At 47.3% G+C, this 18,463-nt stretch overlaps 1 protein-coding gene across 4 annotated transcripts in view; it reads right to left on the reverse strand.

The window, feature by feature from the left end:
- Positions 1–363: 363 nt before the first annotated feature.
- ATP6V1H (ATPase H+ transporting V1 subunit H) overlaps positions 364–18,463 on the reverse strand; it is a 215,105-nt gene continuing 197,005 nt past the window's right edge. For all 4 annotated transcript variants that reach the window (XR_012233809.1, XM_073583811.1, XM_073583809.1 and 1 more), the window contains one exon: positions 364–726. Coding sequence is in view for 3 of the 4 variants with exons in the window: in XM_073583811.1 (XP_073439912.1) it covers positions 666–726 (61 nt within the window). In the remaining variant the exon portion in view is untranslated. The remainder of the gene's footprint in view (positions 727–18,463) is intronic.

An 18,463-nucleotide genomic window follows, 5' to 3' on the forward strand; every position in this document is an offset into this window, starting at 1 on the left:
GCATTTAAATAGCGTCTAGTGCACTACTGGTCAGACGAACCTGGCTATCGGACAGCTGGCTAGACCCGGTGATTGGCTGACCAGCACGACCATGAGTGACAACATTTATTACTTACTGATGAGGGCGACCACAAGAAGGGAAGTGAACTCACCTCCAGGGGCATAGCTAACTGCATTATTGGGACAGGAGTCTACATCTACTCCCCCTTTACTGTTAGCTTCTCCACCCGGAACAGAGCGGCAGAGTCTAAGCGATGGCTGAAGGACACAGGAATAGAGACAGTTGTGCATAGAGCCCATCAAATATGTCAGCACTATATAACTGAAGTGGAAAGCACAATAGAATAATAAAGCAAGGTGGGAGTGTTTCCGGAATGTTTTATTTGCATTTTTCATGTAATAAATTAGCGAGACTACTAACAGATTTCTTCTCTTTAATTCTGCACCTTAAATCTGCACAAATGATACTTGCAGTCCCTCCGACCACCATGTCATAGTGAATTGTAACCCACAATAACAGTTTCACATGAATATTTCACTACAACATGGATTTTAACGGGTGAGGAGAGCAAACACAGAGAGGGTCGTTAATTGAAAAAAATAGGAAAACATGGTTTGGAGGAACAGATGCGAAGCGCGGATGCTGCAGCACATCAATGATAGATTTAACTTCTGGCAGTCACTGCTGGGGGTTGTTCTGACTGCAGTTGTTTTCCCAGATATTCCCTGAAAGACATTAAATAAAAATATCAGTATAGTAATAAGCAAACCTAAATACGCATCAGCCATAGAGGTTCATTTACTAATGTATGTTGCATTTATTCCATTGTCTATAATTTTCATATTAGTTTCAAGCTGTAAAGCCCACCACACACGAGATGGCTGCTGGACAGACCTATCACTCTAGTGGGAGCCATCTCAGGCGACTCTCCCATACACAGAAGCACCAGGTTGGCCGACAGCTCTTGAGTTTTCTGTGAGAGAAGCGCTGCCTGCATCGGAGCTCATCTCGGAGAGAACGGAGTAATCCGGAGGCCAAAACCAGACAGGATCCTTAACTCCCCAGATAATGAGTTGTCTAGCACCCCCATACACTGAGTGTCGGCCGATCCCATGTATGGAGGGCTTAAGTTACCAGCAAAACAAGCTACTTTCAAAATACAGACACACGGAACATGATAAAACTACCACTGATAATCTGTTACTAAGGGAAGTTGCAGTAGGTTACACATTTTCTTAGCAGTGGCCACTACAGGAGAAATGTGGCATTACATTGTTACCAAGTAATCTATTATTATTATTGCGCCATTAATTCCATGGCGTTCTACATGTGAAAAGGGGTGTACATAATAAAAACAAGTAAGTTAACCTTAAACAAAACAAGTGAACAAGTGGTACAGGAGGAGAGAGGACTCTGCCCACGAGGATTCATAATCTATAAGGAATGGATATATAGGGATTTATAGTCATGCCTCGTCTTCCAGCGCAGATGTCACTTCTTTACAGCTTATTTGTGACACCTCGTGGCTCCCTCCTTGCTTAACCTAGGCACCCTCCCTGCTCCTTGACATGTCACATACAATCTGTGAAAGTGCATGGAGAGAATGCAAGGTAAGTGGAAAGACGTCACATAATAATTGTAAAGGAGTCAGGAGATATCACAAAACAAGTGACGACAATATGCCTGCTCACTCCGCGCTCCTTCACAACTCTTGTGTATCATATGAGGAATGTCGGTAAAGAAGAGCAGAGAGTGAGGGGAAGGTGAAAAATTAAAAACACACAGATAAGGATTAGTCTGAGGGATGGCATGCATTTGACTCAAGAAGCATGCCATGCCCCCCATGATTTTTTGAAGAATGTGGAGTTCAATTATTTTTTATCTCCCTGGAGTACCACTTTAAAGAATTTAATTTTAAAGCAGCTTTAACAGTTTATGTAACTTATTTAGAAACCTTACACAACTGCATGTACTGAAATATCCATATATAATATTTGCTTGTGCCCCTCACCCAACAAATATCTTTAAGAATACAAGGACAGAACAATGGAAAGGACACCATTGTAGGCATTTACTACAGGCCGCCTGTGCAAGCTGAAGATATGGATGAACTCTTTATGCATCAAATGGCCAAGTTCTCCTAAAAATATGACATAGTTGTCATGGGAGATTTCAACTATCCAGACATTTGTTGGGAATCTCTCTCAGGCAAAACTAACAGGTCAAGGAAATTCTTATCCTCTCTTGCTGACAACTTTATCTTCCAAAAGGTAAAGGAGAAAACAAGGGGAACTGCTACCTTGGATCTAATCCTTATAAACAGGGAGGAAATGGTTGAGGAGGTAAAAGTGGCTGGGACCCTAGGAGGTAGCGACCATGCTATTTTAGAATTTTGGATAACTAGAGGCGGAAGACCTGTGAAGACTCAGACGTCAAGGTTAGATTTCAGAAAGGCAGATTTTAAGGGATTCAGAAAGAGAATTGGAGGGATCCAATGGCTGGATATCCTTAAAGACAAAAATGTCCAGGAAGGATGGGAAATCTTGAAAAATGAAATTCTCAAAGCACAGTTGTTAACAATTCCGAAAAGAGGGAAGAATAGGAAGCATTTAAGGAAGCCAGGATGGATGAACACAGAACTTAAGCACATGCTAAAAAGGAAGAAAAAAATGTTTATAAAATGGAAAGAGGGAGGCATATCTAAAGAAGAATATAATGCTGTCTGCAGAACCTGCAGGGCACAAATCAGATTATCTAAAGCTGAAAATGAATTGAGGCTTGCAAGAGATGTCAAAAGCAATAATAAAGGATTTTGGGGATATGTCAAAAGTAAAAGAAAAGTCAAAGATGCTATAGGATTTTTACAGGATGAAAATGATGAAATGGTAAGACAGGATGTTGAGAAGGCTGAACTTTTAAATTCCTACTTTGCATCTGTTTTCTCTCAGAAAGGAAATGTAACATCAACTGTTATTCACTGTCCTATTAAGGGAATAGAAGAATCCAGGATATCTATAAACAGAAAGATAGTGAGGAAACACTTAGCTAACCTAAATGAATTCAAGTTTCCAGGTCCAGATGAATTACACCCCAGAGTACTGAAGGAGATAGCAGAAGAAATTTTTGAACCCCTCTCCATAATCTTTGAAAATTCTTGGAGAACAGGAGAAGTGCCAGAAGACTGGAGAAGAGCAAATGTTGTTCCTATCTTCAAAAAGGGGAAGAAGGTGGACCCAGGCAACTATAGGCCGGTGAGTCTGACTTCTATACCAGGAAAGATCTTTGAACAAATTATTAAACAACATGTATGTCAATACCTGGATAAGAATGAAGTGATTAAACAGAGTCAGCATGGGTTTGTAACTAATAAGTCATGTCAGACTAATTTAATTTCCTTCTATGACGGTATTACTGATTGGGTGGATCAAGGAAATGCTGTATAGTATATCTTGACTTCAGCAAGGCATTTGACAAAGTCTCTCATACAATCCTTATTGAAAAAATGACTAAGTATGGAATGGACAAGGCAACTGTTACGTGGATTCATAACTGGCTTAGTGATCGGACCCAAAGAGTGGTCGTAAATGGCTGCACATCCAGTTGGAAGAATGTCTCAAGTGGGGTACCACAGGGCTCTGTCCTGGGCCCTGTATTGTTCAACATCTTTATCAACGATTTAGATGAAGGAATTGAGGGTAAACTGATTAAATTTGCTGATGACACAAAGCTAGGAGGGATAGCTAATACTAGAGAAGAGAGAGAGAGGATTCAAAAAGATTTAAATAAACTGGAGAAGTGGGCAGCAACTAACAGAATGGTTTTTAACAGGGAGAAATGCAAAGTACTACATCTGGGCAATAAAAATGAAAAAAGCATATATAGAATGGGAGGAATAGGGCTAAGTGACAGCACATGTGAAAAAGACTTGGGTATACTAATAGAAAGCAAAAAAGGCAAATGCAATTCTAGGATGTATTAACAGAAGCATACAGTCTAGATCACGTGAAGTAATTATTGCCCTCTACTCCTCTTTGGTCAGACCTCATCTGGAATATTGTGTCCAATTTTGGGCACCACATTTTAAAAAAGACATCAACAAACTGGAGCAAGTTCAGAAAAGAGCGACCAGAATGGTGACCGGTCTGCAAACCCTGTCTTATGAGGAAAGGTTGCAGGATTTGGGAATGTTTAGTTTGCAAAAGAGAAGACTGAGAGGAGACTTAATAGCTGTCTACAAATATCTAAAGGGCTGTCACATTGTAGAAGGATCAACTTTATTCTCATTTGCACAAGGAAAGACTAGAAGCAATGGGATGAAGCTGAATGGGAGGAGACACAGATTAGATATTAGAAAAAACTTTTTGACAGTTAGAGTGATCAATGAGTGGAACAGGCTGCCACGAGAAGTGGTGAGTTCTCCTTCAATGGAAGTCTTCAAACAGAGGCTGGACAGACATCTAACTGGGATGATTTAGCGAATCCTGCTTTGAGCAGGGGGTTGGACCAGATGGCCCAGGAGGTCCCTTCCAACTCTACGATTCTATGATTCTAAGTAGTATTCCCAGCTCCAAGATCCTGTCTCAATATGTAGCAGGTGTAATAATAATATTAGCAAATCCCTCCAATTAGAAATGTAGCATAGTTCTTCTGATTCGCTATGCCTCTTTCCTCATGTGCACGACCTTGGGAATCCATGGTTACGACCACTGATATAGTGACAACTAGTTGCTAGTGGTCGTAACCTGGATACCTAAGGTCCTGCAATGCCTGTACACGAGCAAAGACATAGCATATCATAAAAACTATACTACATTTCTAATTGGAGGTGCATGCTAATATTATTATTATTGCACCTACTACATATTGGGATAGGATCTTGGAGATGGGAATTTCCCTTTATGTTAGTAGATATAATTATTCTTATTATTTGTGCCAAGAATAAGACAGCGCTTCGTTTCTATGATGCGCTATCAGAACTGTCTCCTCAATTACAGTAATGAAACACACGAGCCGCCTCTGTGAAAAACACCATAATTTACACAACACAAGCCCTGGGATCAGCTTGATCTGCCGGAGATACGGAGACAAGATGCAGTTATCTGTTTTTAAGAGAGTCTTTTCCCTATGTTCATCTTGTTATCAGCTATGGGGCACGGTCCATCAACAGCAATGACACGCTATTAATAAGAGCGCCGCTATAATCTTGGCCATCAACATTTTTGGGAAAAACAGCACACACACAATCCAGTCTGCTAGACGTAAACCATTCCACACTGACAGATCTAGTTTGCGGCTTGGGGTTTCTTGTAATAGAAAAAGTGATTTAATCAAACAGAAAATAGAAATGCAAAGATAGATAGATATATATCGGCTTCACGGGTGAAATCTCATTCTTGCTTAAAGTGTTGATTGAAGAAGTGGGCGTCCTACCTCTAGAATCTTAACATTATACTCTATGGGAGCTCTAGAAACAAAGTATTTAGTCCCATAGAGAAGAAGAGATTGTCTGCTTTGCACAAGTCCTTCTTGTTAGAAGGGTCTCTCGATGCTTACCAAGAAAAATGGCCATCTACTGTTACCCACAGTAATTAGTTGGAACATGTGGGAAAAGCAGTAATTAAAGCGGAATGCTTCTAAGAACGCTCGTTTCTCGATTATTCGACAGTGTAAACAGTCTGCCAATCACTTGAACAACAAGCAAAACGTTCGTTTGTGGGGTGAAATAGCTTTGAAGCCAGTTTAAAAATCATCATTCTCGACAGCAGATGACGTGGCAGCCTATGCAGAACAATCCATCACTGATCTCTCAGTGCATTACATAATGCTGCCTGTCTACAGCAAAGAGGATACTGGTCAGAGGTCGTTTAATGTAAACCTGCCCAACGTGTTCCCAATAAGAAATGCATTTCAAATCATTTCGACCTCCAGAGCAAGAGACATTTAGGCCTTAACTTAGAATTCCCTAGCATAGTATATCAATTAGTAGACACTTAAAGAAGGAGCCCTTTAAATGACCACTGTTGGACTGCACAACTGGGGTAATTCATATGGAAAAACAACTAGCGTAATGGATCTATCAACAACACTTAGGCAATGTGATCTAAGCAGAGTAAAAAAAAAAAAAAAATAGTTAAAAGTTAAAACTGCACCCCAGTCTAAGTCAAATTAAAGTGAAGCTGCACCCTTGACAATCTTACTAATAAAGCTAACCAGTTTTTTTTTTTTTTACAAAGTTTCTACCCCCAATATTGAGTGCCTATCTTTTGGTCATCAATATTAGATATGGGGTGGGGTGTCATTTGATGCTACAACCAATCAGAAGCTGAACGTAAACCATGTGATGGCACGGAGCAGCATCGCTCCATCACACTGCTTAGTGGCCGTTCTTAGGTACTGCAGATCAGCTCCATTTATATGCATAGGAGGTCACATACAGGACCTAGAGCAGCCACTAAACAGTGTTATGGGGTGATTATGTTGCGCAACTTCAAATTGTTTAGCTCTGGACGCCGCAGGAGCTGTTAGCAGCCAACTCATGATGGTGCTGGGAGTCGGCTCCCATCTGATGCTGATGACATACTGTATACTATAGATATGTCAGAGTATGTATGTCAGTGTCCAGCTGCAGCAATGAGACTCATGGGTCTTTCCCACCTGGTGATCAAGTTCCTGCACGGACTGGATTAGGAGTAAATCCTTTAATAGGAGAACAAAAAGGAAATCCAGCAAGGGCTCAGCAAACCAGGATTGGAGTAAAATAATACTTTTCTTTATTTCTTCAAAAAGGTTAAAAAAAGACCCACAAGGATCAGGAACCAGAGTGCGTGGCAGAAATAAACGCAAATGGGACTACGCGTTTCGGCGACCTATTCGCCTTCTTCACGGTCCAAACCTGTTGAGCCACCACGGCAGCTGGACCAGACGGCCGGCTCAGAGAAACAAGACAAGGCGAGACAAGACGTTAGTTCAAGGAAACTTCATTAAGGAACACTTCTGGGTACAACAGGTGCAAAACGTGAACACACAAAGTACATAAAGCAAGATGCGTGCAAGGGCACGCCGAGGTCCAAAGCATGGCACGTTCAGATGGTAGACAGAGGCACGAGGACATCGGACTCCGGACAGCAGGCAACGATCAACCGGGACATCAGGTTCTGTAGCTCTGAAGGTGATCGGCAGGTTCCGGACATCCGGTAAGCAAACCAGGGTTCCATGCAAGGAGACAAGACAAAGTTAGAAACAGGATGCGTGTCAACGAACACGCCCGGGTCAGGTTCACAGGACAGAGGCCTGCGCATGCCAAGGGGCATGCCAGGGACAGGTACAGGGACGGTGGCCTGCGCGTGCGAAGAGACACGCCAGGGAGAGATACAGGACGGAGGCCTGTGAGTGCAGAGGACAAGCCAGGAACCACGATAGGGTACGGTGGCATCGGTATCCGGGATGCTGGCATCGATCGACAGGGTCCAGGAATCAGACTGCGGAAATCAGCTCTGGACATCAGGCCGCAGTCATCTAGGGCTAGACCTCTGGCAGAGGTCGGCAGGTTACGGAATCCGGCAGGCAAGACAGGGTTCAGAGCAGAGCAAAGTAAGCAAAAGACTTTGTGCAAGAGTAGCACGAAAAGGCAAAGTGCAAAAACCAGCGTGAGTGCAAGGGAGCACAGAAATCACGGCTGGGGCACCGGCAGTGGCATATGCAGGCGGGCACGACTAGAGGCGGCACCGCTGCGGCTCACACAGCCGGTAACCACTATAGCACTGGACGGCGGGCACGGCTGAGGCACACAGGCGAGCACGACTAGAGGCGGCACGGTTGAGGCACAACATGCAGGCACCGGGTGACCAGGCACGAGCATGAGTGCAGGGAGCCACAAGGCAGGGCTAGGCAAAGGTACAGGACAGAGACGCGTGCGAGACAGCACGGAAAAGCCTAGTACGAAAAGTGCAAGGGCGCACGAAATATCAGAGACAAGGCATAGGGTAAGAGGCAGAGTCCTGCGCATGCAGAGGGCATGCCAGGGGCAAAGTACAAGACGGGGCCTGCGCGTGCCAAGGGGCACGCCAGGGACAGGGAAAGAGTCTAGCAGTGGAGCGTAGGCCGAAGCCCAGTGTAAGGTACACCTGGGGTGGACCCGCTAGACCGTGGCAACGAACCTCCCGGGGGCGAGCTGACCAGGTGGACCACCCCCTATACAGGGAGCGTTTGGGGCAAGCCCGCGGGTAACTATTACCACGGCAGCTGGTACCCTGGAGAGTAACGACAGACAGACTACTAGAGCCGGGTTGGGGGTACAGGACTGACGGTACCGGCTTGGAGACACAGGACAGGCGGCACGGCTGGGAGACACAGGACAGGCGGGCACGGCTGGGAGACACAGGACCTAGGAAAGAGGAAAAAGGAGAGGGGAACGAGCCACGGATGGACAGGACGCGATAGCGAGCATAGAGGGCGGCCAAAATCACTGGGGAAAAGCAGTGATACTCAGGCACCGCTGGCAGGAAGAGGCGGCCAGATATAGGGGCTAGTAGGAGGACTTCCGGGTCGTGACCTAAGGTGGAGGAGGAGCAGGCGCGCGTCCTCAGGAGGAGGAGGAGGAGCGCGCGTGCCCAGGCACAGTATGTGCGCGCGCCCGCCGAGCAGGAGGGGCGGGAGCGCGCACCCGGCGCGGTCCGGAAGACCGGACGAAGGGGACCGCCGGACAGGGAAGAGGAGCCAGGGAGGACCGAGGACGGCGGCGCAGAGGGAAGCGGGATGCCGGAGGAAGGGTAAGCTGCGGCCGGGAGGAGGCAGAGAGAGGAGCGCGCGGCAGCCGCCGCGTGACAGTACCCCCCTCCTTACGCGCCCCCCTCCGCAGTCCGGAAAAGAATTTGGCCAAGATTCGAGGGGCCTGGATGTTCTCTTGGGGCTCCCAGGACCTCTCCTCGGGACCAAAGCCCTTCCAATCAACCAAGAAAAAGGTTCTCCCCTTTTGCTTTCTCATGGCCAAAATATCTTTAACCTCAAATACATCGTCTGCGGAGACAGGCGGAGGTGAGTGAGGGGCTTTAGAAAGGAAACGATTGAAGACGACTGGTTTTAGCAAGGACACATGAAAGGCATTAGGGATACGGAGAGAGGCAGGAAGCCGTAGTTTATAGGAGACATCGTTAATACGGGACAAGATCTCAAAAGGTCCAATATAACGGGGACCCAGTTTATTGGAAGGGACCTTGAGGCGAATAAACTTGGAGGCCAGCCAAACTTTATCACCAGGGTGATATGGCGGAGCATCCAGTCGTCTTTTGTCGGCGTGTCTCTTAACTCTGTTACGTACCAACTCGAGAGCGGCCTTGGTCTCCTGCCAGATCCTGGAGAATTCCCCGGTCAGAAGGTCAGCCGCCGGTACACCCGAGACAGGAGGAACCGGTAGAGGTACACCAGGATGTTGCCCATAGACGATAAAGAAAGGGGACTTGCCTGAAGACTCGCTGGCGTGGTTATTATAGGCGAACTCAGCCCACGGGAGAAGTTCAGCCCAGTCGTTCTGGTGGACATTGGAAAAATGCCGGAGGTAGTTCACCAAGCACTGATTTGTCCGTTCAGCCTGACCGTTGGACTGGGGGTGGTAAGATGAGGAGAAGTCGAGAGTGACATCCATTGATCTGCATAGGGCTCTCCAGAAGCGAGAGGTAAATTGGACTCCTCTGTCAGAAACAATATGTTGGGGCAGTCCATGAAGACGGAAGATGTGCTGAACAAAGATCTTCGCCAAGGCTGGAGCTGATGGTAAGCCGGAAAGGGGAACGAAGTGTGCCATCTTAGAAAACCTATCAACCACCACTAGGACGACTGTACAGTTGGCAGAGTGGGGTAGGTCCGTAATAAAGTCCATGGCAATGTGTTGCCAGGGGGACGAGGGTATAGGAAGCGGGTGTAGAAGCCCAGAAGGTAACTGCCTAGGCACCTTGATCTTGGCACAGGAGAGACAGGAGGCGACGAAATCCCGGACATCCTGGGGAAGAGTCGGCCACCAGTAGTAGCGGGCTACCAGGTGAAGTGTCTTCTTAATCCCGAGATGGCCAGCCAGCTTGGAAGCATGTCCCCAGTGAAGGATTCGTCCTCGGTCCTTCTCCAGCACAAAAGTCTTGCCAGGTGGAGGTGAGAGAAGAGAAAGTGGTGCCACCGTGATGAGCCGGGATGGATCCAAGATATGCGTGGGTTCTTCTTCGACATCTGAGGGAAGGAAGGATCTGGACAAAGCGTCAGCTTTGAGGTTCTTGTTGCCTGGGCGAAAATGTAGATCAAAATCGAATCGAGCGAAGAACAGAGACCACCTGGCCTGGCGTGGGTTGAGTCTCTGCGCAGACCGAAGATAAGCTAGATTCTTATGATCTGTGAAGATTGTGAAGGGATGTGCGGCGCCCTCCAATAAGTATCTCCACTCTTCTAGAGCTAACTTGATGGCCAGCAGTTCTTGGTCCCCTATGGAATAATTCCGCTCTGGGGTGGAAAAGGACTTGGAAAAGAAGCCGCACGTGACGAGTTTACCGGAAGAAGATTTTTGAGACAAAACCGCTCCGGCTCCAGTTGCTGATGCATCCACTTCGAGGACGAACGGTTTGTTGGCCTCAGGACGATGGAGTACGGAAGCCGTGGTAAAAGCTCGTTTTAGAGATAGGAAGGCCTCCTCTGCTTCAGGGGTCCAGACGTGCGGGTTGGCTCCTTTACGAATCAAAGATGAGATAGAGCCGGCCAATGAGGAAAAATGAGGGATGAACTGCCGATAATAATTTGCGAAGCCGAGAAATCGCTGAACGGCTTTCACCCCTTGGGGACGTGGCCAGTTGAGCACGGCAGACACCTTCGCCGGATCCATACGCAGGCCGAAGTCGGAGATGATATATCCCAAAAATGGAAGGGAGGACTGTTCAAAGACGCACTTCTCCAATTTGGCGTACAGACGATTCTCCCTCAATCGGAACAACACTCGGCGGACATCTCTTCTGTGGGTGGACAGATCGGGAGAGAAGATCAGGATATCGTCAAGGTATACAACCACACTGGAGTACAGAAGGTCTCGGAAGATGTCGTTCACGAATTCTTGAAAAACTGCGGGAGCGTTGCACAAGCCGAAGGGCATGACGAGGTACTCGTAGTGTCCATCCCTGGTGTTGAAGGCGGTCTTCCATTCATCTCCGGAGCGAATACGGACGAGATTATAGGCTCCTCGGAGATCCAATTTAGAGAAGATTCGCGCACCTCGCAGCCGGTCGAACAGCTCGGGGATGAGAGGCAGAGGATATCTGTTCTTGATGGTAATCTGGTTAAGACCTCGATAGTCAATACAGGGACGGAGAGACCCGTCCTTTTTCTTAACAAAAAAGAAGCCAGCCCCAGCGGGAGAAGAAGACTTTCGGATGAAGCCTTTGGCCAAATTCTCTTGTACATATTCCGACATGGCCTGGGACTCGAGTGGATTCAAGGGATAGATTCGCCCCCGGGGCGGAGTCGAGCCGGGAACAAGCTCGATGGGGCAATCATATTGCCGATGCGGTGGAAGAGCCTCTGCCTCTTTCTTATCAAAGACATCTGAAAAAGCCCAATAGACCGAGGGCAAATCCGCAGGACCCGAGACAGGAGACGAGCATTTGAGGGGTTGTACTGGACGAAGACATCTAGTCTGGCAAACGCAAGTCAATTCGCGTTGCCAGCGAGATGAGATCTTCCAAAGAAGTAGGTGTATCCCTGCCTGCCAACTCATCCTTGATTCGGGACGACAAGCCACGCCAAAAAGCCCCTACTAACGCCTCATTGTTCCATCCTAGTTCAGAAGACAACGTATGGAACTGGATGGCGTACTGTCCCACAGAGAGAGCACCCTGGCGAAGGCAGAATAAGGACTCGGTAGCGGAGACCAGACGCCCGGGCTCATCAAAGACCTTGCGGAATGTCTCCAAGAAGGTTGCGAGCTGGGAGACTATCGGGTCATCTCGCTCCCACAAAGGATTCACCCAAGCCAATGCCTCACCCTCTAAGTGGGAAATCATAAAGGCCACCTTGGCCCGGTCGGAGGGATACTGCAGGGGTGCCAGCTCGAAGTGCAACTGACACTGGTTAATGAACCCCCGACAGAGCTTGGGATCCCCACTATAGCGTGGGGGTTTAGCCAAGCGGGGCGAGGACTGGGAAGCTGCCGCAGGCACAGGGACAGCGGCCGCCGTCTGTAGAGCTAGAAGGCGGTTATCTACAGAAGCTATGTAGTTTAAAATATGGGCCTGGGTGTCGCGCTGCTGAGCAAGCTCCTGCTGTAAGCCGGAGATCTGGGAGGCAATCCCCGGATCGGAGGTTTGCAGAGATGAAAGTCTGGACTCCATCGACTTGAGGAACGACATGATCCTCGCCTGATTCTCACGAAGGAACAAAAGTTCCTTTTGAGTCGGGGTCGGGGTACCAGCGGAATCCATGGCCTGAGTATTCTGTAAGGTACACCTGGGGTGGACCCGCTAGACCGTGGCAACGAACCTCCCGGGGGCGAGCTGACCAGGTGGACCACCCCCTATACAGGGAGCGTTTGGGGCAAGCCCGCGGGTAACTATTACCACGGCAGCTGGTACCCTGGAGAGTAACGACAGACAGACTACTAGAGCCGGGTTGGGGGTACAGGACTGACGGTACCGGCTTGGAGACACAGGACAGGCGGCACGGCTGGGAGACACAGGACAGGCGGGCACGGCTGGGAGACACAGGACCTAGGAAAGAGGAAAAAGGAGAGGGGAACGAGCCACGGATGGACAGGACGCGATAGCGAGCATAGAGGGCGGCCAAAATCACTGGGGAAAAGCAGTGATACTCAGGCACCGCTGGCAGGAAGAGGCGGCCAGATATAGGGGCTAGTAGGAGGACTTCCGGGTCGTGACCTAAGGTGGAGGAGGAGCAGGCGCGCGTCCTCAGGAGGAGGAGGAGGAGCGCGCGTGCCCAGGCACAGTATGTGCGCGCGCCCGCCGAGCAGGAGGGGCGGGAGCGCGCACCCGGCGCGGTCCGGAAGACCGGACGAAGGGGACCGCCGGACAGGGAAGAGGAGCCAGGGAGGACCGAGGACGGCGGCGCAGAGGGAAGCGGGATGCCGGAGGAAGGGTAAGCTGCGGCCGGGAGGAGGCAGAGAGAGGAGCGCGCGGCAGCCGCCGCGTGACACCCAGAGCCGGGCCAAGAAAGAGCCTTGGGACTAGACAGGGTACAGAGTGGAGGCTTGCACGTGTAGAGAGACACGCCAGGGACAGGGTCTAGCAGCGGAGTGTAGGCCGAAGCCCTGAGCCGGGCCAAGGGAGAGCCTTGGGACTAGACAGAGTACAGAGCGGAGGCCTGCACGTGTAGCGAGACACATCAGGGACAGGGTACAGAATGGAGGCCTGCACGTGTAGCGAGACACATCAGGGACAGGGTACAGAGCGGAGGACTGCACGTGTAGAGAGACACGTCAGGGACAGGGTACAAAGCGGTGGCCTGCACCTGTAGAAAGACATGTCAGGGACAGGGTACAGAACATAGCATAACAAGGAAGCATAGCGAAGACAAACAAAGCATGAAGGACAACACGAAACAAAGCACGAGACAAGAGACGGAATACGAGCACGGAGCGTGTGCAGAGACGCACGACAGAGCAAAGTGCAAGGGCACAGAATAGAGGGAGCGACCCAGCAGCCATGCAGGGAAGCAACACAATACTCAGGCCCTGAGCAAAGGAATGGGTGGTCTGATATAGGGCATAGCACCTCCACTTCCGGGTTAGGACCAGAGGAGAACTTCCAGTTCAAATCCTCCAGGATCACAGGGAGCAGTCACATGATCAGGATTCCAGACATGCAGGGATGATTGCAGAACCAGTGATGAAACCTAGGCAGGTCACATGATCAGAGTTCCAGACATGCAGAGATGATTGCAGAACCAGCCTATGCTGGAGCATAGGAAGGACACATGATCAGGGATTCTAGACATGACGAGATGATTACAGAAGGCAGAGCAGAAACGCAGGCATCCTGCAGCTCAACAGACATGAGGTGAGTGTGCACACTGCTCTAGGGAACATGCAAGATAGCAGACATGAGATGCGCGTGCACACCGCTCCAGGGGTTCTTGAGGCAAAACAGACAAGGCAGACATGGCGGACATGACATTAGGCAATTAAACTGAATATTTTAGCAGGTTTGACTAATTTAGAAGTAAGTTAATCTAAATATCCTTATGATGTCCAGCAATGAAATAAACAATAGGACCTGTACAATGTATGCAAAGATCTAGCAGACAGCTGGCAAAGTAAAAAAATGAGCAGAAAAGAAATGATAAATCTGCCACGTATTCGAAAAATCCATTCCCTCCTGCTGAATGTGATTATCACAATAGATTTGCTTTTCACTCGGTTACAGCGCTTGGTAATTGCTGCTCCAGAAGTGTGCTCTACAGCTAATCTTAGGAGGACTGTCACGACGGGCTTGTATCGGCAAATTAAATTAGAGCTGAATGGATTCGAGCTATTCTTTCATTTATATGTATTCAAAGACCACTAGTTCACAAAACCATCCCTTTAATTTATGTGTATGTGCGTTCTATGCATATGGATGAAAAAAGTGGATCCACTGTTACCTATGAGAAACAGAATGGACTACGGGTGCTTCTCACAAACTTAGAATATCATCAAAAAGTTCATTTAAATCATTTTTCAAGCTGGTTTTATAAAGTATTGTGATCTACTGAGATAATCACTTTTGGGCTTTCATTGGCTGTAAGCCATAATCATCAACACTGAGCTGAGCCAATATGGTTTTCTTTTTGGGGGGCTTAAGGGGGTAAAGAACACAACCATTGAGTTCAATTTATGCATTTGGCCCTATTTGCAAAGACCGATTTTATTTTCCACTGTGGGTCTCAGTAAAAGAGCGCCCATCTAATTGAGCCACTGCTATGCAATGGTCCATGTGTAGTCTTCTGTTGTCCTTCCTTAGGTCCCCATACCATGGCGGTTGATCGGTGCCCGCTGATCCTGTTGCAGTGGGTCTGATGGGATGGCAGAGGGATTTAACTGGGATCAGAGTTTGTTCTGATTTTGACAGTTGCCACAGGAACATGGCTTTGTATTTCATTAATGGTCCTGTTGATCATGGGGGTACACTGAGAATGCCCACACAGTCAAGGTTCGTAGTGGTAGCAAGTCCTCTGATGTATTACTGCTGCTCTAAAATATTATGGCAGGGGTTGTCAAAAGGTTAAATCAATAAGTAGCAGCAAATAAATACAGTAGAAAATATATTACAAAATTTTCACTTTTTCTTGAGCAGCATGATTGACAGCATAATCAAAGTAACACCCCAGATCTGAGTGACACAGGATGTGAAGTTCCGAAAGAATGTTCTTCTGATAATGCTTAATGGCTTATGTAGGATCCCTGAGGATTTAAAAAGCCATCCACACATTAAGGTACATCAGAAAATAGGAAAAATGCCTTGTAGCCTACATTTTGTAACGGCAGATGAACAGCACCTTTGACAACCATCTACTTAATGGGCGCTATTAAGTGACAAGTAGAATTAGGGCTGTCTGTCAAAATGAGAGGAGGTATAAATAACTATAATCAATACTTTTTTTTTGGGGGGGGGATCTGAAACAAGATCAAGAGTCATAAGACTCTATTGTATTTGCTTTGTAATTTCCACATATTATGATATCTTATCACTGAGCTGGTGGAGTAATATAGGGAATGACTGTCCATTAGGGTTATTTCTGCACGACATCTAGTGGGGCGAATTTAGACAAATGCATTTTAGTAGCTTTGCTTTTATGGTTCAGGAAATGTGGAATTATTTTTGCTGAATTATTATGTATGATTAACTATTTTCTTGAAATGGGAAAGAGGAAAACAGCAAAGGGCGCAAAGCAAGCTGCTTCCAAGGGAGCTGTATGCTGCAAGTGGCCGTCCATTACGGTATGGAAACATCTCAAAGGCTGGATGGATCCTAAAATTTGGGTTTGCTTGTATCCACCCAGTCGTGAGGTGATGAAACGTTGATTTGAAATTTCACGTTAAAGAATGGAACTTTACTTATCGTATCAAGTAAATTCCACCTATTTTTCAGACAAATTGAACAATTAAATCATTCTAGGGGGTTTTGGTTTATTCTACATTAACTGAGATCAGATCATATGCATGGATCCGACTTCACAAAAACAGCCTTGGATCTATCAACAGAGCTACAGTTGAATGCCATGTAGCAGGGGGCCTCCACTATGCTCTCTATGGGGTCATCTTATATTACGCATTCAAATTTAAGGAAATGTCTTTCTATGCTGGGTGCAGTCTCAGCCCCGATATGTTGTAAAAGTTTGCTTCATAAAGAATCTACCTTAAAGTGAGCATGTATCACCCGCTGGCTGTGTGATCTCAGCAGGGTATGTTTGACTCTGAAGTGCTGCAGCCACTGGGGACCAAGACCGCGCTATAGACTAGTGGGACAGGAGGGTCCCCGGCATCTTCTCCCTGCCCCAAATTGACAGGTCTCTGTCTATGTTTGCATACACAGAAGAAACTAGAAAGGAATGGGTAAAACTGGGCCTACCAGGTGAGCACAATTTGTGAAGTGTTATCGTCTTTTTACCCAGCTAGGACTCCATTGTGCTGTTTTTTCCAGTGTTTGCTCATAATATGTGAGCGTATAGGGCGATATCTGTCACTCCAGGGCAGCAGCGGGGAGAAGCTGCCAGGAACCCATCTGTCCCACTCTACAGTGCGGCTTGTCTCCATTGCCTTAAAGTATGTTTTTCTTTGAAATGTTACAGCATTTCAGAATCAAACATACCTGGCTGAGATAATACAGCCAGTGCCTGACACATGCTGCCCGCAGATTGGGCAGCATGTATAAAACGACAGCCTCACCCTAAAACAGTTGTTCAGGATTAAAAATTCAAGGTTTTCTTCCAAAAACATCACAACTGTCCACAGGCTGCATCCTGGATAACCCCTTTTAAAGAAATATACTCCCAAGTGTTGATGTTCAGACTCAGGGGAAGCAGATACACGCAATACTGGCTCCTCATGCCATTAAAAAGAGAAAGGCATCAGGAGTTTGCATTAAACAACTCTTCTTAAACGGACTCTACCAGCACAGATGACTGTTCAAACCAAGTACAGGCGCTCGGTGCACCATGGCGGAGCCAATTATTTAAGTGCACTGCCCCACCTACTTATTGTCCCTCTATCTTTACCCCCTCTCCCCTCTCTGACTGACAGCTCTGGCTTCATAGAGCCAGAGAAGGGTGGAAATAACTGGAAAACAAGTCAGTGGGAAGCTGAACTTAAATGCTTGGCCACGCCAAAGGTGCACCGAGTGCCTGTACTTGGCTTGAACACTCATTCTGCGAGGGCAGAATCCCTTTTAAAAGGCAATGAGAAAACAATGGTAGAGTCTATACACATTCTACCTAAAGTTGAAATTTTAGAACATCTTTTATGTATATTCTAAGAAACAATTGGGTGATTTGATGGAGATGTCTTCTGATCAGAACTTGTCCATAATTGTTAAAATGGTCCCTGGTTTTATTCAAAGGCTCCTATGTGAGGGATAAAGAATGACAAGTCCCACTTATGCCTTTGGAGAAAGTTTGGAGCACTGGTAGGAAACTGATCAGAGGCGCAACACCACACTGCACCCAAGTACTAATGCAGCCTGTGCAGACAAGAAGAGCACTTGGGGTGGTTTTTCCTGTCATTCTATATTTCTTGTAGACTATGTAATTCCACAATCATAAAGCCTTCACTGTCTCTAAGGCTATGTGCACACGGTGCGGATTCTGCTGCTGTTCCGCAGCGTTTCTGCAGCTGTGGGTCCGCAGCACATTCTGCTGCGTTGTACAGTACCTTTATTTCCTATGGAGATTAAAAAACGCTGTGCACATGCTGCGGATTTTTCCACGCGGTTTTGCTGCGGTTTACAATCCGCAGCATGTCAATTGGTGCAGAAACGCTGCAGTTTTACACCTCATCCATTATGAGGTGTAAAACCGCAGGGCAAAACCGCAGATAAACCGCAGGACTTTTGTCCTGCGGATTTACCTGCGGTTTTCTCTCCAAAATCCGCACACCAAAAAAAACTACGTGTGCACATAGCCTAAGGCTGTGTGCACACGCTGCGGATTAGGTGCGGATTCATCCGCGCGGATTTTGTAAAATCCGCAGGTGAAACTGCAGGTCAAAATACCTGCGGATTGCTCTGCGGTTTTGCCCTGCGGTTTTTCATCTCTTCAATGGAGGAGATGGCAAACCGCAAGGGAATCCGCAGAAAGAATTGACATGTCTATTCTTTCTGCGGATTGAAAACCGCAGATAATCCGCGCGGAAAATTCTGCACCATCTGCATTGCGGTTTTTGATTCCCATAGGGAATCATGCTACTGTACACCGCAGCAAAAACTGCTGCGGGTCCGCAGCGGCCAGAAC

Source organism: Dendrobates tinctorius, unplaced genomic scaffold, assembly GCF_039654945.1.
Source record: "Dendrobates tinctorius isolate UK_male_01 unplaced genomic scaffold, ASM3965494v1 ptg000081l, whole genome shotgun sequence".
Classification (NCBI taxonomy): Eukaryota; Metazoa; Chordata; class Amphibia; order Anura; family Dendrobatidae; genus Dendrobates; species Dendrobates tinctorius.